At 44.8% G+C, this 21,667-nt stretch overlaps 2 protein-coding genes across 11 annotated transcripts in view; one reads left to right on the top strand and one right to left on the bottom strand.

Moving 5' to 3' along the window:
• Positions 1–14,718, top strand: part of TFB1M (transcription factor B1, mitochondrial) — a 63,171-nt gene extending 48,453 nt beyond the window's left edge. The window contains exons 6-9 of one of the 2 annotated variants that reach the window (XR_004352534.1): positions 5,152–5,279; positions 8,254–8,611; positions 10,691–10,785; positions 12,650–14,718. Coding sequence is in view for 1 of the 2 variants with exons in the window: in XM_032651244.1 (XP_032507135.1) it covers positions 5,152–5,279; positions 8,254–8,479 (354 nt within the window). In the remaining variant the exon portion in view is untranslated. Of the gene's footprint in view, positions 1–5,151; positions 5,280–8,253 lie in introns of both variants that reach the window. The other variant, XM_032651244.1, reaches the window with a different exon arrangement.
• TIAM2 (TIAM Rac1 associated GEF 2) overlaps positions 8,557–21,667 on the bottom strand; it is a 230,115-nt gene continuing 217,004 nt past the window's right edge. For all 9 annotated transcript variants that reach the window (XM_032651230.1, XM_032651228.1, XM_032651229.1 and 6 more), the window contains 9 exons: positions 21,048–21,156; positions 17,266–17,445; positions 15,452–15,570; positions 14,135–14,243; positions 13,460–13,518; positions 12,634–12,739; positions 11,608–11,695; positions 11,076–11,230; positions 8,557–9,700 (listed from right to left, as the gene is read on the bottom strand). In XM_032651230.1, coding sequence (XP_032507121.1) covers positions 9,108–9,700; positions 11,076–11,230; positions 11,608–11,695; positions 12,634–12,739; positions 13,460–13,518; positions 14,135–14,243; positions 15,452–15,570; positions 17,266–17,445; positions 21,048–21,156 — 1,518 coding nt within the window. In that variant the 3' untranslated portion in view covers positions 8,557–9,107. The remainder of the gene's footprint in view (positions 9,701–11,075; positions 11,231–11,607; positions 11,696–12,633; positions 12,740–13,459; positions 13,519–14,134; positions 14,244–15,451; positions 15,571–17,265; positions 17,446–21,047; positions 21,157–21,667) is intronic.

Consider the following 21,667-nt stretch of genomic DNA (forward strand, 5'->3'; position numbering starts at 1 on the left):
AATTAGAGAGCTTGCATCAGTTTTAATCACTTCTCTTATTTATTTTTATACCTCCAGTTACATACATAGGAGGTCCCCCAAACCTCCATGAGTTAAACTAGTAAAATCAGCATGTAAAGGAGGAGATCCAGTAGCTATGGCATTCATCTTTAAAAAGACACAATGTCTTTCAAGTCAGAAACAGGAAGAGCTGGACAACATGAACACATTTAAAGAATAGCTCTGCAAATGGAGAGCTGGCCTGGGTACTGAGAGCACACGGCCTAGGAGCATCTGGTACCCTGTACCTTGTGCCAGTGAGTGGCCAGTGACGATTGCAGCATCGTCTGTATGAGTTTGTTCCCATTCCGTGCCTCTGCACAACCCTCTCAGCATAACAGAGCTTGTTAAGTGGTTTTTATAGGAAGGGGATGTACTGACTAGTCAACTTGAGTGTCTCTTTGGTAGTTATGACTCATTATGAATGAATGTATTTGCATCCATATTTGTTTATCACTCTTTTCCTAATAGTAATGTTTATAGCGGCAGCAGTTGAGTACCTCGTGAGTTTGCTTAGATTGAAACCGTCCCCGAGGAGTTTCCCTGTACTGTGGATGAGAAACCGGAGGTCGGGCCCTCGCTCTCGCCCCCTGGGCTGCTACAGTGTGGCTCCTCCCCTGGCAGGGACCTCCCCCACCCGCACAGAGGGGGGCACAGTCCTGGCACAGTTAACACAGGCGCCTCCAGGTGCCGCCCTTTCACAGACGCCGAAGTCATGGTTTGTGGGAAAGGTCCTGGTTTCAGAAAGGTGTTTTCCCTGTGCTCATTGGGGAACTGCAGGCTAAGATAACAGAAAATCCTAATCCAGCGTTTGTGAGTTCTCAGTCCCTCTTGTACTTTGTTTAGAATTAAGTGTTCACATCCCTGAAATTGTTTCCTTTCTTGGGACCAAGAGACGCTCATTCATCATGTTGTTGTTGCTAGTAGGCATAATTTACATACATACCTATATTTACATATACAATATACACAGTAAAAAGCTTTCTCCACCCCCTCCCCTCACCCTGGGCACCTCTTAGGCTTGTTTCTCATCGTGCCGTCAGCTCGCCCTGTCATTCTCTTACATGCTCGTGCTCTGAGAGGAACACTGACAGTTTAAGATCGGTTCTTTCTGTATGATTCCAAGGAGGAAAAGAGAAAAAAACCATTCAGACATCTGTGGGAGACAAAAGGTGTGGTGGAACATCTGCAGAAATTAATATTGTTTCAATAACAAACACAAATTGTAAACTTTAAAGAAAGAACTATAGGTCCTAACAGTCAGTCTTCATGGAATACCTTGGTTTGGAATACATGGAATGTTGTTGGAGTGTTTGAGTTGTAAGGTTTTACAGCGGAAATTGTCCTTAAATTGGGCTTGGGACGAGAATTATGGGCAGAATAAAACAGTTCTAGGAAATGTGATCTGCATGTTTGTAAAGACTTTGTTTTTCTACAAGATGCATACTTATAATTAGCATAGGCAGCAGTGACTTGCGATGCTCCCCTTGTTGGCGGGAAGTTGTAACTGCAGGGCCCATGACATTCTAATGGAGACTGTCCTTAGCTCGGCGTAGGACCCTGAGGAGTAACCTAGACACTGGTGGGTGGAGGAACCAAGCATCCCCCAGCGTGCTCACCTTACTCTCATCTCACCTGACACTGAATGTGACTCTCCCGAACTCCTGACCCCGTGTTCCATCAGGTGGTGCTGGACCCTTCCCACTCCCGTCTGCACAAGTCTGTCTGAGACAGTACCACCTTGAACTGTGAATCCTTCTTGTGTTGTTCTTGGAGTCTTTCTGATTATTCCCTGTAGTCATTCTTTGTTCTCATCATTCCTTCTACGGTCTCCCAGTTATGGTTATATCTTGGCTAAGTAAACTGTAACTTCCTAATCGTTTTTCCTCTCCACTGGCTTATCCTTTAATGGTCTCGAACACCATGGGAGCTGTTGAAGACCCTTTCTTCGACAATGGCCAGTATTGTTTCTGTACCTTTTCATACGGTAGTTACTGAGCTCTTTGGCATATTATGATCATCTCAAAGTCAGAAACTGGGCTGCACCGTCTTTGGTGTTCCCTGTACCATGTTGATTCAAGGTCTGAGTTAGCAGGATCTAATATTTAAGATTGAATAGCTTCTTACCCCAGTTCTTGTGAGCCCACAGTGCTGCTCTGAGCTCATAACCAGTCATGTCCTAGACATCCTGGCCTGGGACATGGGACACCTGCCCGCAGCCTGCCCGCAGCCAGGGCTGCCCATGCTGAGAAGCATAACCGTAGCTTTGCGCAGCACTGACTTCATAGTGGATCGGAGAGGCAAATACTTACAGTCGCTATAAACCCTCTAATTTGACACCATAGTAGGTCATTTTGGTATACTGATAGGCTGAGTTTGGAGAGGGGCTGGCAACATTTAAACTAGAATTTTTAAGTGCATCTAGTGCCTATGTACTGATCTCTTTTTTGTAATCAAACCGTTTAATGGACTTAAAACTCAAGGAAAAATAATGGTTGTAATTTCAAATAAGCATTCATTTATGAGTAAAAAGCATTTTTGTATGTTACCATAGTTACCGAGCAGCTTTCCTGTGGTTCTAGAGAAAATGGGCTCTGTCATACAGAGTAACTCTGAGAAGTGCGTTTGGAGGCAGGAGTAGAAGACAGGGTGGTACAGGTTTCCCAGAGAAGCAGGACATGTTACAGGAAGAGCCTTTTTGACGCCGAGTTTTATGTGGTCTTCCACTAAATAGTAACTATTTGATTGTTGAGTGGAAATTTTCTTTTATCCAAAAGACACTAGTAGCCAACTTAACTGGGTATCAAAATTATAATCAAACTTTAGAAGTCTACTGCTACAGTGTACACGGGGTGCTGCTGTATTTATACGGGGTTTTAAAACTTTATTTAAATAAAAACATTAGACATTGCCTGTATTTGCAAACATCAACTGTATCTCAAAGGAATAAAATCAGGCAAATAAAGATGAGGCCACAATGTTAAATCCAAAGAATCCAGAAGTGGCAGTTTCTGTACTGGAAGGAGAATGCATCTATCCCTGCTTTTGTGCCTTTGGTCTTAATAGTATTTGAACATTAGAGTTTTGATAATATTTCATGGGTTTAGGGTTGGGTAGGGTTTAATTTTATCTCATAATTTACTAAAAGATTATTTTCTCTGGAGACTGGCAGGCTGCTCACTGTGGAAGAATCCTGTCAGACTGACTAACTTGGAAGGATCGGATTGAAAGGGTTGGAGGACCTGAGTCATAGAGGGCTGGCGGAACACGAGAGGTGGGACAGGAATGCCAGTGAGCGCAGACGGTGGAAAGGGGCGGGGCGAAGTCAAGAGAATGGTCTAGAACAGTTGAGTTCACTTCTGTTTTCCCTTCCACAGAAGTGCTCTCACGTGAAGCATCTTTCATCCCTCCCTAGAGTGGTTCCCCAGCCGCATGTGCTCTCCAGGGGCTCTCCTCTCTGTACTGACCACAAACCTCTCTGGGACCCCTGGACCCTGTTCCATGGTGCTTTTGTGATGGTCCAAGGAAAGTCCCGGCCTTTTAACCAAAACACTTTCCCACAGGAATTATTTGTTAGTGAACTTGGAGGAACACATAGAACACAGTTTGAAAAACTATTAAAGTTTAATAAGAACGTTGAGATGGTCACTCTGCAGTGGAATAAGAGCTCTTCCACCGAAGGTGTATAATCGTCACTAAAGTAGTCTGAAGGCCGAGGGGCATTTCGGGGAGCATTTTCAGGCGGAAAGTCCTCTCCATTGGCAGTTTTCACTCGACTGCTTAGAACGTTCCCAGCGTTTGCCAGCCTCAGTGACTGACGATGGGGCAGAGGTCTGGTGGGGCAGCTCGTGGTGAGGCGGCTCAGACCCCGCAGGAGAAACGCCACTCACACCTCTGGAAGCCCGTCCCGGTTGGCCATCTTTGGTCCATCTCGTCCACACGGTCTCACGTCATATGCCAGTATTTTCCCTCCAACCTAAAAACAAAAACAAAACAAAAACTTCCCCATCCTCATATATTACAGGCCCATTTTAAGGAATTTTGTAGCCACAACGAGCTTTAGGAGCGAGTCCTCCCAAGAGAACATGATAACCCCTATGGAATTTGAAGATACAGAGTTCCTTCTGAAAAGCAGTGGTACAACCCACACTTCATAAATTGCTGTACTTGCTTAGCCTTTGTAGAGTCTGTGTGATGTTCTGAGTAGCAAGTTTAGCAGTAATCCCTTAGCGACCAAAGCTTTTGTAAATTATGAATGCACTTCCCGTTTCCTAGTCCGTGGTCTCTGTCAGGCTTTTGTGTGGGCGATAACTGCTTTGACTCCGTTTCTCCGTTAGTCTTTACTTTCAGTATTTTTCTGTTGTTATTTTGAATATATCCTTGTGAATCACCATGAGTCCATTTTTAGAATAGGGCAGGGTATAAATCTCTTATCAGATATGCCTGAAAAGTTTTATTTTCTGATAAAGAATTTCAGCCACCGGCTAGCAGCTTGACACTTAAACAGTAATATTTTTGGTGGTTTCCATTCTATTTGGATCCTGCCCGTGCCTCTTGGGGCATTTAAAGTCGCTACCAGAAGGTTATGTGGCCGTGCAGACGGGTATGAGTTCAGTCCAGCTGGTTAATCAGTGCCTCTGACACTCCGGGGAGTTCAGTGCTGAGTGGTCCCTGGAGGCCCATCTGCCGTGTCTCTCTGGTTTGAAGTCCAGCCTTAGAGTCAGAACTGCGGCTGCAGCTTATCTTCTGCTCATTCAAAAGCTAAATAAAATATTCGAATGCTATCTGTTATCTGCCTACTGACTTTAATGATTATTTGGATTGATCTTAAAAGGCCACTGTAAAGCTGCATTCTAAAATTAAGTGACTGTCAAGCACAGGCCTAGTGGATGTCATTATAGAATAGATGCAGCCAACCGTGAGCTAGCTCTCTGCGGCAGCTCAGATGCGAGCGTAGCGTCTTACGTGCCTGGAGAACACGAAACTGAAGTCCACGTAAAGGGCTGTTCGTGAAAACCATGCTCTTGACGACCTGTTCTCCTGTGTCCTACAAAGATAGATCGTTGAATACATTGTACCAGGCAGTAAACTGTTTGTTTTCTGACCATGAAGGTGGACTCGGGGGTGGTGCATTTCACCCCCCTGACCCGGCCGAGGATAGAGCAGCCGTTCAGGCTGGTGGAGAGAGTCGTTCAGAATGCCTTTCAGTTCCGAAGGAAATACTGCCATCGAGGGCTTGGGTAAGAACGCTTCCTCTTCCTTTTCAGTAGCGCTCTTTACAAACTCCTCAGACACCTTCAAGGAGTAAGAACTCTGTTTTTATGATTGTTCAACCTGCCTGTAAATATTACTCTTACTTCAGATCCTGTGATGAACAAACCTTCATGGCCACTGAGGAGAAAGCAAAATGTTGATTTAACCTGAGATGCCACCGAGAGGCTCTGTTTGGTTTGATCGTTACAAACTAAAACTGACATCACACAGTTTATACTGAGCCTGTACTGGGGAGGTCATGACCCCTCACTCAGGACTCAGACCATCTGAACTGTTTTCAGTCTCGACACTTCTGGCGCTAAATGTGTGGTGTTTTCCCCAACACCGACGAACTCCCTAACGCTCCAGACAGCACCTGGGCGTCCTACAACTTAATTCTAGTCCGGTCATTCACTACCTGGCATTAGCGCAGCGCCTCAGCTTAATGGGCCCGGTGCCGCAAGGCTGTCCCCACTTCAGTCGCCAGTAGCGGGTTCCAGGTTGCCACTTGCATTTATAGCCATAAATTGGCAATTTCCACGATCCCGTTCATCTTCAGGTTGAGTAATTTGCTAGAATGGTTCACAGAACTCACTGTCATGTATCAATTTTAAAGGCTATAACTCAGGAACTACCAAATGGAAGAGAGGCACAGGGCGTCATATGGGGAGCAGGGTGCACAGAGCTTCCGTGCCCTCTCAAGGTTTCTCACCCTCCCAGCACCTCAAGTGTGTTCACCAACCCCGAAGCCCTCGGAACCCCGTCATTTGGGGGTTTTGTGGAAGCTCCATTACCTAAGCAGGATTGATTAAATCACTGGCCTTTGGCGATGGAGCTCAGTTTTCCAGGAGTGGAGCTGAGAGAGGTCCATCCTTCAGTCACGTGGTTGGTTCCTCTTGCCACTGTTCCCCGTCCTGAAGCTTTCCAGGGGCCACCAGGAGTCGCCGCATTAGCACAGAGCCCAGATGTGGTTGAAAGGGGCTTGTTACGAGTAACAAAAGATGCTCCTGTCACCCCTGCAACTCAGGAAATTCCAAAGATTTTAGCAGCTCTGTCTCAAGAACCTGGGACAAAGACCAAATATGTATTTCCTACCATCACACGAGCTAGTGGGTTTTAAATGCTTTCTTTCCATCCAGTTGTTATCTCTTGAAGCTTTTAAAGACGTACTTAGAAGAAGGAAGCAAATATAACTTCTGAGTAGCCAAGACAGTGGCTCGAAGTATCCACATGAGCACATTTCCATTCAGCGGCGGCTCCTGTGTTCTGCCGTGGGCGCCGCTCTGGCCAGGCCCTGAGGTACGTCCAGAAGCCCAGACAGAGAAGGCGGCCTAAGAGTCTGCGGCCTGATGGCCCTGAAGTCACCGCGGCAACGTGTTACATCCGGTGACAGCCTAGAAAGTGGGTAATTAGGCCCAACTGCAGTCTGTGTACGAAGGCAGGAAAGTGTATGTGTATTTTTAAAAGATTTTCATCTAATATAGTCAACTTTAGCTGTTTAAGGGGGTTCAGCTTCAGTGGCCCGTACTTATTTTCTAAGAATAGCTCCATTTCAGTTCTCTCATTCGTGAAGGGTCCCTATAGCACATGAAAGTACTTTAGGCACAGCTAGACCGCTGTATCCTGAATCCACTGGAATCCACAAAGCGCGCTCTTGAGGATGTGAGAGGGCTGATGGAAGAAACCTCACCCTGCCTGCCGTTTGTTGGCTCTAGTTAGTCCAGCGTTCATACGTCAGCAGCGTTCCTGCTTCTCTAGCTGGGGACAGAGATGCCACCAGCGATCCTCGTGCTAATGAGGATGAAGGCCCCCCCGCTATGCTGTAGCACCCCACCCGGCCCGCCAGGACGCACGACTTGGCAGGTGAAACACAAGCTGGATTCCACCAGGGTGTGACCCGCACAGTTGTACATGATAGCCCTGACTCGTGGAGGGAAAAAGTTACACAAAGTACGTCCTACTTGTAGAAATCCTGGAATTGGCCTGAGCCCGGAGTTGGCCCTAGTGTTTCCAAGACAACCCCCCAGCTAAGTGATGGGCCCCGTTTACTTCACATGCACAGACCCCTACGCAGATAACGGACCAAATCTTGTGACCCACTTTGACCTTTTTCCTTCAGTCACACCACACCACACATCAGTCCCAGATCATAGTCAGAAACTATGATCAGACCCCTGCTTGCCATGAAAGTGAACTCGGCGATCTCAGTCAGCTCACCCTGAGAATGTAGGGACACGCAGCTCCTGGTTGCGGGGACCATCAGCCTGTAAGAAAAAGTCAGTCTCCTCTCGCCACGATGTCTTCCGAGCCCTCTGAGACTTGAGAGAAGAAAATAAAATCCAGGTGTAGCTTTGCAATATTTCAGTCAGTCAGTCACTTGTACTATTCATTTTAAAACAATGATCTGATTTAGACGAAATTTAAAATGTATACTTTGAATCAATTTTAAAGATGCTTCAAACATCTTAAAGAGGAAAATAGCTTTCTAGTTTCACATGAACTGTTTTCTAACTTTGCAAAGAAAGGTCATTCTTTTGGGATGAAGAGGTCCAAAGGCTGGTAAGTTCAAGTTACAGAGAATCAAAAGTTCACCAGAAATAGTATGCAATTTTTATATTAAAATGTGAGGCACAGCAAACTTATGTTTCTTTAGGAATGCAACTGAGCATATGATAAAATTTACCTTCAGGATACATGTATTGATTGAGCTTTAGAAACTCTTTTCTCATGTGGACACACCGTGCAGGTCCGATTAGCTGTGCCTTCAGTGGTGGTTCGTACCTGTTGCCTGGTGGCGTAAGCAGAGTCCTCCACTGGCTCGGGGTCCTGCAGGGCTCTAGGGGGTGGAAGAGAAGCCTCTGCAAAGTTGTCAGAACCATGCCGGTTTCAAATGAGCGTAGAAGGAAGCATGATGATGGGCAGAATTTAAGTAGAATTCTGACATTTTTCTCTTCCTTTCAGAATGTTATTCCCTGAAGCTCAGCGATTAGAAAGCACTGGGAAACTGTTAAAGTTGGCAGATGTGGACCCTACTCTTCGACCCACCCAGCTCTCTGTCTTACATTTTAAGAGCCTCTGTGACGCATACCGAAAAATGTGTGATGAAGACCCACACCTCTTTGCTTACAATTTCAGAGAAGAACTCAAGCAAAAGGGGATGACTGACAAGGAGAGTTACAGACTGTAGCTGCTACTTCAGGGGCTGGCAGCCGACTGGATGTTGATTTTCACAGTGTTGAACTTCTCCTATGTGTGCTCCCCAGGTGTGACTTATTCCCCTTTTACAGCTTGGTAAAGAGAATAAATATCGTCAAGTAAGGTACAGTACAAGCTTTCTTTTAATATATATACTGCATAGATATGACATGTTTAGTATAAACAGCATCTGTTATAACCTTACAAAAATGAAATACCTGCACATTGTACCCCTAACCCACATTAGAATAATTTAAATATGCTTTAAATAAAGCAGAACCTAAGAGCTCAAAGAAAATGCCCAGAAAAGCTATTCATCACAACTTCCCCACCCTTTTCCACATAAATTAATTAGAATGCAGTTTCATCTTAAGGTTTCTAAGTCGTCATTTTGATACCTGCTCAAAAGGGATACAAACTAAGTAATTTACAAATTCTGACCAGTTTAATCTAGTTTTCTGATCCACAATAAATTAAAATAACTTAAATCTTTACAACGATTTTGTGGGAAAATGTATACTGCACAAAACCCAATAATGAATAGTTTTTCTGCAATTTCCATTTTACCCCCAGTTTAAAAGTGAAACCAGCAACTTAACCCATATCTGGATTGACCTGTATTAGGCCTTTCCATGGCTCTCTGTTTCATAAAAACACTCCTCGTTGACAACCGACGTTAAGCTCTGGACGCTGAATTCTCGCTCGAGAACGGAGCTGAGATCAAGGTTGGCATTTTCCGATTGACTGTCCAGGGACTGGTGACGCATCTGCGCCTTCAGCAGAGTCCCCCTGTCCCTCTTGGTGCTGTTGGCTTTGCGTTTGATGGCGCAGAAGTGCCCCCGGACCAGCTTGGGCTGCCCGTCCTGGCCGGGCGGCTGCTGAGCTGGCCGGGCGTCCGGGTCCTCCGAGATCCTCAGTCTCTGGAACTGGATCTCGATGTCTGTGGTAGGGCTGCCCTGCTTCCCAGCCTGGTGGTCGTCCTCGTCGTCGTCGCTCAGAATGTCGCTCTCTTTGATGAGACTGTCGGAGAAGTCGGCCAGGCCCTCGTGGGGGTGTTTCTGGGCGTCCCGTCTGCTCCTGGCCGGGGGGCAGCCGCTGCTCTGGGTGCCACTGCTCAGGCTGCCCTCATCCGAGTCCAGCGAGCTGCCCTTGCCCGGCTCCCCGGGCCACTCGCTGGAGGAATTCTTAAGGACTTTTAAGGACCTGGATGAAGCTGCAGTGAGAAAAGCACATTTTCCCTTATGATAGAGGAACCGATTCCACAATGTGTTCATTTTTGCCTTGTGGGTTATCAGATTTAACATCTTAATTAAAATTTTATCACCTCACTTCAATCCTGGGACTATCCTGGGACTTGGGCAAAAAAAAATGTAGATACTGCAAATATGGACATTTTTTATTTATGTTTATTTGAAATTTTAAGTTGGAATTTGGCATTTTTTAGAGGACCAATTACCAGAGCTTAATTACTGAGAACAATAAGCTATAAACTATCATAAGGCTAGGCTTCTTATTACCAATGAATAAATTTAAAAGTTAGTTTTACAGCTAATTAATGAATAAATTAGCTCTTGCTAATGAATAAATTTAAAAGTTAGTTGCTAATAAAATCTAGGTTCCTTTCTTTCACCAAAGTACTTTGTAGTTTGAGAACTAAGATTACATCACCATATTTCTCTGCCCACCTTCTCACCGGTTCATTTCCCTTGCTGCTCAATTAAAAGTACAAAAATGCTTTTTCTCTCTCATGAGGACTGTCTCTGCTGGAATTTCTAGCCAACTTTGAGATTTAATATGAATATTGAATCGTGTGTGTGTGTGCGTGCGTATAATTCCTTTCTCTTGGGTAGAAGGGAAAGGGGGAGCTCAGTTGTGTTTCTGCAGACAACAGTGTATTTTTAATGGCTGTAGCTATTTTCCTCCAGTAGAGGAAAAAATGGAAAATATATGGTAAATTTGAGGAGGTCAAACTGTGACCAAAAAGAAGAGATACACTTTGTAAGACTAAAAAAAATAGATCAGTGATATTAACAAAATAGTTAACATAGAAAGAAGGTTCTAAAAATTTAAGCTGACATTTTAAAAACGGGCAGAAAGTTGAAGAACAGCATGATTTGGAATGTTTACCTGTGGGCTTATTAAGAATGAGCATTAGCGAGCATTAGGTTTCTTGACCTTAATTCACTGAGTGTTGACCTTCTAGAGGCCTTGCACTGTTCTGAGCACCGGGAATGCGGCAATGAGCACAACGAAGTCCCTTGACTCCTGTACCTCTCAGCGGAAGAAAGACAGAAGACGGTAAGTGCAGACTGTGTCCGCAGGTGAAAGACGAAGGATTTGGATTGGGGGTGCTTATGTTTTATAAAAGGAGGTCTGGGACCGAGCATGTTTAGGCTTCTTAAAAGGAAATAAAATTGCCGCTACATTCTCATGTCACCCTGTGTATCGGGTGTTTGGTGTAGAGCTTACGAAGCTACTGCTGATGAGTTACAAAGCGATGACCTGCTGCTCTATCCTGAAAGCACACATCCTTGCAGAGGAGCTCCTCGTGTTTTCCTGAATAAACCCAAGGCTAGCAGAGTTCTTACCTAATTTGGCTGAGACAGGAACGCGGTTCTTGAGGGGTACCAGGCGATCTTTACATGTTTTCTCCAGAGGTAATTCACACTTTATGTGACGCCTGAAGTTCTCCCTCAGAATAGATCGAATCACCTTGACAATGTTGGTTTTGCTTTCGTTGTCACTGGCGGGGAGAGAAGACATGTTGTAGTGTCTGCTGTCTGGTCCTGCTTCCGTTCCAAGCCTCCTGGCCCTCCCGTGGCACGTGACTGCTCTCAGCACAGACTGACAGCGAGTCACCCAGCCTCTGTGTGCCTCGGTCTCTCGTCATTTACAAAAGGAGCGAGAATTGATCACTTTTTAACTTCCTTCAAGCACTAACGTTTGGATGTATGTTTAATCAATGTATATTCTCCTAGAGCCGCAGTTGCCAGTTTGGAGAGGGTGGGTGTGATCCTGAAGTCATCAAAATTTAGGAGGGCACTAAAAATAAGCCCACTTTTAAGAGAACATAATTCTGTCTTATGCCCATTGGCTTTAATTTTTGGAAGTCAGTAATACCTGCAGCACAACTGAAAGATGGTTTCTGGCCGTCCTTCTATTTCTGACTTGGTGTGGATCAGCTCCCATAAGGAATTATTTTCTGTCCCTGTGTAAAAAGAAACAAGGGGCCGCAAATTTGCCAAAGATGCTGTGGTAAAGGACACTTGTGAAGCTTAAAAACCACAATTTTAGTAACTTTTTAAAGAGTTAAATATTCCCCATCCTGACTCTCATCATTTTCTGGTGTGGCTCCTCCTATGTATGACTTTCACAAATAGTTACAAGAAGTTAAATACGTTGTAGTTACTTTGTACACTTCCTGCTGAGGTTTCCTATCCGTCTTGGTGCTCTCGCCCTACCCTGGATTCCATCTCTCTGGGAAAGAGGTTAAATGGATCCCATTTTTCAACCCCGTTCCTTAGAAGGAACGGTAGGATGTGCTCAGGCTCTTGAGGTAAAGGAGGCCAGCCCCAAACTCAGTCATGGTCCAGGAAACATAAGCACTTCCAACGAAGACTGAACAGGGGCCCAGCCGTCACTGCGGGCCTCAGCCTGTTGGTCCTTTGCTTAACCAGAGGTAGAGGTACTGTCACCAGGACAGGGTTATTCTGAAAGGATCTCTGAACATTTTCCACAGTGGAAAAAAAATTTTTTTATATCACCTGTAATAAAGCTTAATCTTAGGAAATTTTCCGGTGTATCAAAATTTGTAAAAATTTAAATTTGTGGACCTTTGTTTCTTTAACAAATTTTAGAGATAGATATCATCCCTAAAGTTATTAAAATAATTAGAAATATTAGGATATTAGAAAAATGTTGAAAACCATCGACAGTGAAAATAAAGAAGCAATAAAGAGAGGTATTTGGCAAAGAAAAGCCATCCACTGGCATTTACTTTCTCCAGTCTCTCTTGTCCTCATTTTCCTTGCCTATAAAATAAAATACCAAAAATTATTCCCAGGTTCTTTGCTACTTTTTCATTCCACAGTTTAAAAATTCCCTTAAAATGTTTATTCTGGCACTTGTACGACACACAACAATTACCTGCTGTATTCCCCAGTCTGACTTGAAGCGCGGATATGGGGATCAACCAGCGAAACTTAAACGGATCCAGGTCAGCAGAGTTGTGTGCCGGCCGGGAGTTCGACGGCTGCAACGTGAGAGCCCACCAAGAACAGTGTTAAAGCAAGCTCGCTCCCGCGGGCACGTGCGCGCACGACAGCAGCTGTGAGCTCACCCTGGTGCCGACCTGCCACCGTGTGGGGCTCAGGATGCAAAAGGGGATCAGGTCAGGTGTGCTCTCAGGGATTGGGGACAGGGCAGAGTCATGTTTTGGGAAGCAGAAAGTTCTAGATCTTTAAGCAAAAATGACAAGCAAGCTTTCCATGACCCCATGTTACCTCTAAAAAAACCCAAAATTACACAGACTCAGGTGTATGGAGAAAACGTGGACCATTTTTAGGGACAGAAAAGCTGGTTTTCTCTGTAGGGCCCAGCATGGGTATTTGTCTACATCTTCTTTTTCTGCTGTACACAGGCCTCTGACTGTTGTGGCCTGTTCCACTGTGGAGCGCAGGCTCAGCGGCCATGGCTCACGGGCCCAGCCACTCTGTGGCATGTGGGATCTTCCCAGACCAGGGCACGAACCTGTGTCCCCTGCATCGGCAGGCAGACGCTCAACCACTGTGCCACCAGGAAAGCCCCTGTCTACATCTTCTTTTAAAACAGACGTCTTTGGTGGGGAGGATAAGAAACACCTTGAGTCGCATCACTCAGTGAGGCCTTCATCCTTAGCAGGCTTCCCAGTTCAACAACAGGAGGATAACAGGCATGAAAAGATAGCTTTAATTAAAATTAATTCATGTCTTACCAATTTCTTTTTCAGTTTGCAGTTTTCTTTATAAACCAATATGACGGCTCTCTTAAAAACTAAAGAAAGGAAAAGAGAAAGAAAAGACTCTCATTATTTAATACAGACTCTCCCAAGGTTGGACTGTAGCTGAATATTTTAATAGAACGAAGCTCTACAAGATCCCACGATGCTGACATGAGTGAACAAGTGGTACTTCCTTCTGTTCATATTTGAATTATGCAGAGGTACCTGCTAATTTAAGAGCCATTATCTGAAGGAGATCCTGGCGTTTTGTTTTCTGAATTCCTGTTTTGTTTTATTGAAAGCTGAGGACATGTGTGTTCGTCTCAGTGAGCATACACGGTCTGTACCCACTCTCCCAGCTGTCCGGGAGAATTAAGACATTCTGAAGTGCAGCAAACTACTAAGATAGCAGATTTCAAAATAGCCTCGGGGAGATCTGTTCCTGTAACACGTGGTGAGATCCACTAAGCCAAGCAGCAGAAGGGAGGAGATCATGAGTATGTAGGGCAAGAGTTCTAAAGAGTTGGAAGCTGTCCATGTTAAGTCAAAGCCATTAGAGCAATGATTCTAAGTCCTTCTGGAAATCACGAGTTAGCTGGGTTTATTTAGCAGGTTCTTCATTCTTGACAGCCTCTTTTAAGTTTACATTCTTTTGAATGGAGTACTGACCGAATACTGTGAGTTCGAGGTCCTTTCTGGCTTTTCCTAGAGACAGAAATGGATTCAACCAGGACACTGTAGAGTGCATCAGAAGTTCCCCCATTGAAAGTTCTGTGACCTAAATGGCAAAAACGGGAGATCAAGAAGACGTGGAAACCCTGGGGGGAGGCTGTCTCATATGAGACAGGGACCACACATATATGGTTATTGCTAAAACACAAGTACGTTCACTTTGATTTTTATGGTTCCTGTAAACATGCGGCCTTAAATAGTGGCGATTTTGAAAATATGAGCTAAGCATCAAACTGTTTGAAAAATACCATAAACGTGAAGGCATTTTGCTCCAGTGCACACATTGTTTGTGGGTGAGACACGCCTCCTGCGCTGTGGGATGGCATTCCTTCCACCCCAGTGTCAAGGTTCATCCCAAGTGCCTTTGTTAACATTTCATCCAAGACCTAGTACAACTCACCACCTCTAATCCCAAAAGCACACTAGGCCTGCAGAGGTACCAACGTTGAAACTGATTGTAATAAAAAAAAAAAAAAAAAAAAACTACAGCTGTTTTCTGTTCTTGTCTTTTTCTACTTAAATTATATTACTTCTTACATGTAGGCTTTTTAAAACTCAAAATTCTAAATTTAGTAATCCAGCCAGAGAAGAAAAACAGAGAAATTGTGATGTTCCACTTAAACTACTTTTATAAGTAAGGAGATAGCACCGATATTTGAGGTTAGAAAAGAAAAAAACAAAAGCTCTTTTTTTTTTTTTTTTTTGCGGTATGCGGGCCTCTCCCGTTGCGGAGGGCAGGCTCAGCGGCCGAGGCTCACGGGCCTAGCCACTCCGCGGCATGTGGGATCTTCCCGGGCCGGGGCACGAACCCGTGTCCCCTGCATTAGCAGGCCAACTCTCAACCACTGCGCCACCAGGGAAGCCCGGGAAAAAGCTCTTAATTCTCTCCACATGCTGACTGCCACTGCCTTTATCCATCCTACCCCCACCAGCCCCAGCTCTCCATTTATGTTCTAGCCTCTGGGATCTGTCTTAACCTCACACTCCACGGGAAAGGAGGAAGAGGTACAGATACGACCTCAGTGATATTTCTTTTTTTTAATACGATATTAACAGGACATAAGGTTATATTTTTAAACCAATGTAATCAATTTTATGTTACATTTATACCTAAGTTGTGAGGCTTGTTATAAGCATTATAAGATCAAAAAGAAAATTTTAGGCATTTTCTCCCGCACGAAATCCCTAACAGGTGACCTCCAGACCCGGTGGTCACAGGCATTCAGCCTCTCAGAATCCGGAAGTCCTACTGACCTCCTTCTCTGTTCCGCTCTGCTCTGCTACCAGCTGGTCAAACACCGTCCCGTAATCCTCATATATCTTCTGCATCTCGTTGATGTGGCTTGCTACTTTTTCCATTGCCTTTAGTGCTTCTGCAAAATATGCAATCATATTTATTTTATAATTTTGGTTTGTTTGCAATCCTACTCAACAGCAATAACGAAAAGGTTCAAGATTCAAGCCAGAATCCGAGACCAGTTCTTACGAAGAGCAGCAGCATTCGAGTATGATGCGAGCAGCCCACGGTAATCTAGTTACAATAATGGAGAAGAGCAGAGTTCTCTTCCACCTCAAATTCTTTTTGAAGTGAGGCAGAGTACAAGTAAAAAGTATCACTAATAATAAGAGCTACTTATTGAGCACTTTCTATTTGGCGTGTTCTATGAGGCGATTTATGTGAAGCATCTCATTTAATCCCCACAATAACTCGATGACTGTAGGACCTGTTATCAATCCCATTTTACAGATGAGAAAACTCAGGTGCAGAGGGTTTCAGTTTTTTTGCCAGACTTCCAAAGACAGACGTAAGGAGTGGAGCCAGAGTTAAAATCCGAGGCTGACTGGCCACAGCATACCTGCTTTTAAACTTTGCCTCTCCTCCTGGACCACTTACTGGAATAGTGATCAATGACAATTTTTCTTAACAAGAAGTTGCAAGAGCCTCTGTAAATGCCCAGTTGCCAGAGTAGCTGTTTGCATTTATGCGTGGGCATGTGAGGGACAAAATGATTTCATCCAAGGCAAAAAGAAAATTTCAAGTCACCTCCAAATTCACTATTTTTCATACTTTGTTCTTCTGATTTGGTATTTTAATTCAGTCTGGAGGGACGCTGGGAAGGCAGTTTTTTAACAGACCCCTTTTAAAGATCATCTTAATGCAAAGTGAACTATTCACACAGTATTTGAATGCTAATCATAATTTGTATCATTTACGTATAAGCTTTAACTTTCATACAAAAAAATCATCCTCATTACTTATGATACAAAAGTATGCTTGTCACAGAAAAACAGCTAGTTTCAGTTACACTCTTCTTGGTGTTTGCTATTCAGTAATACTAATATTTATTAATAAGTTTCCCTCTCCACGTGCTTTATTACAGGTACCGTAACTGGACCTCCTAGCTTTGACACGTGGAGAACACATCACTCTTTCTCTGCAATCCAAACAGCAGCTCTTTAACGGATACTCTGTGTGTATCTGACAGCAGCTCTTTAACGGATACTCTATGTGTATCTGACAAATTTGTATCTTAGGCCAATAATTTCTGAGGTTACAAAAGAAGACACCTCCGCGTCAGCCGTAAAAAGCTTCACGGGTCCTCGGGTGTTGGTTTCAGAGTCAGACTCTGCTCAGAGCCGTCCACAAGGTGGAGCCTCACACAACATATTTGATCAGCCGTACTTGGGCAGCAAACAACACAAAACTTCAAAGTTGTAGGAAAAAAGGCCGGGGTTTTGGTCCTGGCAGCACTGTTTGTTTGTTAACCACGTAACCTGAAGTAGTTTATTTCAACTCACTGAGCTTAAATTATCTTCTCTGAAAAATGAAAATGGAAACACCCTTCCAGAGGCTATTCCAGTGAGAGAATTTTTGCCAAAATATTTTGCCCACCTTACAGGGATGGCCATACTACCTAGCTATTTTCACATACTAAAATGGTACCTACGGTTAACAATCACAGTACTGACAAAGGTTCCAGAATGTGAAAGCAAGCAGGGAAGAGGGGAGCTCGTGGGCCTGGGGGGCGGCAGCCGTCACGTCGCGGCCTGGGCCCCTCGCTTCTTACCTGTCAGGTGGTAATGCTCTTCGCTCTCGTGGTCTGTCAGGGACACGAGTTCCTTGAGCAGCAGTGGGTACTTGAGCACCCTCTGAACGGGCTTGATGAGGTAAGACTCCAGCGTGGAGGAGTGCTGCTTGGTGGGGTTCCGGGCGTCCAGAAAAGCCTTGAAGGCTTTATCAGTTTTAGCTACAAGCAGATGCATTAAAAGACCCTTAGAAGAGCACAGGAGGATGAATTAAATTCTACTTCATTTAGGTTTTAATGGAATTACAGATGATCCACTTCCACAGTCCTCCTAATGACATCCTTCAAGAAAAACCCAGATGCACCCACGGGTCAACTGCCCGGCTGTCAGGGTGGATTCAGCACCGCTGCTCTGTGATGAATCCCATGAGAGCTTAAGGGGGCTTACCAGGCTGCCAGAAGAGTCCCAGCCACACACTAAAGAGGAACATGGAGTCAAAATGCAGGGGTGTCTGACTTTAAAGGCACATTCACACGCATACCCATGAGAGAGATTGGTATAGGTGCCGAAAAAGTGAGTTTCAAACGATTCATAAAGCCACAAAACAGTGTATCCAAACCCTATGCCATACCCCCCAAAAGATTCATAGAACAAAACAAACCAGTATTTTTTTTTCACGGACCTAGCACAAATTGTTTCTTATTCTATACACTTGAGGGCTATCTGAAGCAGGCTTTTTTTTCCTTTAAAAATAAGTTGATAAGCACTGCAGCCTCCACACCTCTACAGTTCCAAGCAATCTAAACCTTCCACCAGATTCAGACCCCTCTGGGCAGTGAAAACCACCCCTCTGTTCCATGTCACGAAGGTACACAGACGAACCCAAGTGCTTTCAGTTTTGAGGGTGCCAGTGGACACCCCAGCTGTTGCTTTGGATTCCACCTGCTGGCACTGGTTGACCAGCTGTTGGAATTCAGCCAATTTGGATGAAAACAAATCTTTATTTGGTGTTTTGTACAAAGGTAAAATGTAACTTGTAGGAGATGCAGTACCATTCTGAATGTGGCTACTACACAAAGTGGATGGTGAGATGATCATCTTTGTGGCAAAGAAGGAACTGAGCAAACCATTGGTATGCTTTTAATTTACTACACTGTCGATAAGAAGGTGTTCATGGGAGGAAACTAGTTCTCTCTGGTTTAAAGAACTAGAGGAGACAGACTGGGCTCTGTTTTGTTGGCCTGAAGCACTCCAAGACTTCCCTTTTTCAACTTGAGCCTGTTCTAGGATTTAAACCAAATGGCAGAACTGCATCAGTGGACCTGGCTAAACACTGTCGGTGTCTGGATGAAGCCTACACTCCCTCCACGACAGTACAGAGAGGCCATTCCCCAGTTCTGAAAAAGAAACACGAAGAGCAAACTCCGGATTCTTTATGGCAATGCCATCAAGGAGCGTCTGATGACAGACAGAAAGGGCTTGGAATGTAGCTCGGCTCCTACTTCCCTGCTGACACAACTAAAAAAGTTCCAATGCAGAATCCCCTCCAACACTCGCCATCGTCACGCAGGACAGCCCTGATTCACTGGGCAAATCGTAACGGGAGTGAACTACACGAGGCCAACCTTAACTGTGAAGAAGGCGTTCAAGTCCTGGGGAAGTCATTTCTTATCCTGGGAATTTGTAACAGTTTAAGCTTCAGTAGGTTCAGATCCTACTTCCAGGTACACGTGAGAAAACGCGGGTAGCCTGGCGAGCTTCCCTGGAGACGGTTCAGGTGACCTTAAATAGGATTACATATATTTTCATAAGACGCCTTCCACTGTAGGACCCATGCAGGACAGGAGCAACCCCTGGGGACCTGTATTTGTTTGATGTTCTCCGTGCAGGTTGAATTACTGCTGCTCGTGACCTTGAGCTTAAAGGCCTCCTCTCATCTCTGCCTCAGAAATGAGAATTCCAAAGAATGGGATAGAAAGATATCTTCTGAAAGAGACAAATCCGAGAATTCTAATCTCATACCTAAAGAGGTGTGTGATGACTGAAAGAAGCCTTTGGTAATAACAAAACCTCAGCTGAGCATTGCTAGTTTAGGGTGTGGTAAAAGAAATGGTCACATATTGAGGTCTGGGGAAGTCATTCTGGCCTATACACGAGTTAACTTTAATGTAACTAAAACAGCCTGTTCGTGGCCTTTCAAACATACACTGTACATCTGCTTTAATTATTAAAGAAAAGGGTGCATTGACCAGAAGTAAAGAATGTCCATGTTAAAATTAAAGATGAAATGCCTCCCTTCCTGGGACACCAATGCTGGTCCTCCTTCCATGGTAAGAATTCCTTCCCAGGTGCCAAGGCCATGCTGACGGGCTGTGTACGTGCTGATCTGGTTTTCCTGAAATCTGGAAGGAATGTATCCCTGACTTGTTTGACGTTCTTTGTTCTGACAAGACAGGAAACTGTGCTGACAGCCCTGCTTCTCCAGAGCAGATCCTCAGAGGATCGGAGAAGCTGTCTTCTGGGCAGCACTCCTCAGTCTGGCTCAAATAAAACTCTTTTCTATTCCTATTATAGACAGTTTATTGATTATTTTTGTCAACAAGTTATTACAGGAATAGCTTAAACACTGGGTTGATGACAACAGTGATAGTGACTGTGGCACAAAAACTCCCTCCAACACTCCTACACCTGGAGAAGGTCACTGCTGCCATCAAATCTCTGACTGCACCTCCCAGGACGGGCTGACTGGCCGGCCCGTCACTGAAAGCCCAGGCAGATCAACGTGTTGGCCACCTGCCCCCGAGGTGACCCGCTGCAGTCGGTGGCCAAAGCTCAGGCATCTCGCCAGCTCCACAGAGTAACGTTTGCTGTTGACATGAAGGGGACGAGCAATGCAGGTGGGTCACCCAGGTCCACTTGGACTTCAGAAAGATAAAAATGTTCAATTAAAGTCAATAAGATAAGATGATAACAATGTGGAGAGACGAAAGGTACTTCAGTGACAGAATGTGGCCTGCGATAAGCGCCCATTTCACCAAAGAGGCTTTAATTTTAGTTAACACACTTCTTGTGAGTTTGGTGGTTGCTGTTTGGTGGTGGTTCTTTGCATTGGATCCTCGGGCTTAAGAAGAAGGTTAACAGGAAGGAAAGAGGGGACTTCCCTGGTGGCGCAGTGGTTAAGAATCCGCCTCACAATACAGAGCACACGGGTTCGAGCCCTGGTCCGGGAAGATCCCACATGCCGCGGAACAACTAAGCCCGTGCGCCACAACGACTGAGTCTGCGCGTCTGGAGCCCGTGAGCCACACCTACTGAAACCCGTCCTCCGCAACAAGAGCAGCCCGCGCACAGCAATGAAGACCCAACACAGCCAAAAATAAAAATAAATTAATTATTAATCTTAAAAAGAAAGAAAATGGCATATATTGCTTTCTACCCCCTCCAGCGGCTTATACGGTTGGTTAAAAGTTTTCAGAGCAAGGCATTTGGTGAAAAAAGAATCCAGATGCAATTTAACAGCAAAGTGACACGTGGCAGAGCAACATCTCTGCTGTTCGGTACACACGTTCACTGTCACCGGTACACTGAAATAAACTGAAAACTTCATGTGTGTCAACTTCAAGGCCAACATTGGAGCACAATCCATTAAAATGACACTCATCCCTACTTGACGAATACAAATTTACTCTTTTTAAAATATATATATTTATTTGGCTGCACTGGGTCTTTAGTTGCAGCGCGCGGGAACTTCGTTGCTGCGTGTGGGGTTTTATTAACAATTACAATTTCAAAAGTATAGCTATAAAAGGTATGAGCAACTTACCCCTCTCTAGAACCTTCTGTACTTTAATATGATTAGCACAGAATCCGCTATAGAGTTTAAAGTGGTCCGCGTAATAAAGGAAAGAGCCTCCGAGGGAAAACAGTAGTTTCTAGAAGGAAAGAGGAAAAGTTACATCAGGCGTGGTTTAATCAGTGTCTGTCTGCTGGCTCTGGCATGGTGTCTGACCGCTTTGCTGTCTCCATGGCATTTGTCTTTCGGACACCAGAGCACCAATGCCTCGGGGAAGGCACTGACTAAAAGCAGCCCCAGGCGGCCCCATTTGCCCGGTAGGTGGAGAACAGCCCGGGCGTCCCTCTAGCACGGCTTCAGTTTGATTGAAAAGTTCAAGGACAAGCAGGCAAGTTCTATAAAAAATACATCTGACACAGTGGGATATAAATAATCTGAGAGGCTAATTAATAAAGCTGATTCTGCATTACTTGGGACGAATGATGCTTGCTATGTACTTTCTCGGTCCCTTTCTACTGCCTTCCGCCTGTCCTTCCCTGGAGGGACCTCTTGCCAGTCACCAATGGCCACACTGGAGACAGGGCTCCATAGAAGAGGAGGCTCTCTCAGAGCCAGTGAAAACCTAGGCTTTCCTCCCAGTGTCACACGAC

Source organism: Phocoena sinus, chromosome 12 (assembly GCF_008692025.1).
Source record: "Phocoena sinus isolate mPhoSin1 chromosome 12, mPhoSin1.pri, whole genome shotgun sequence".
Taxonomy (NCBI): domain Eukaryota; kingdom Metazoa; phylum Chordata; class Mammalia; order Artiodactyla; family Phocoenidae; genus Phocoena; species Phocoena sinus.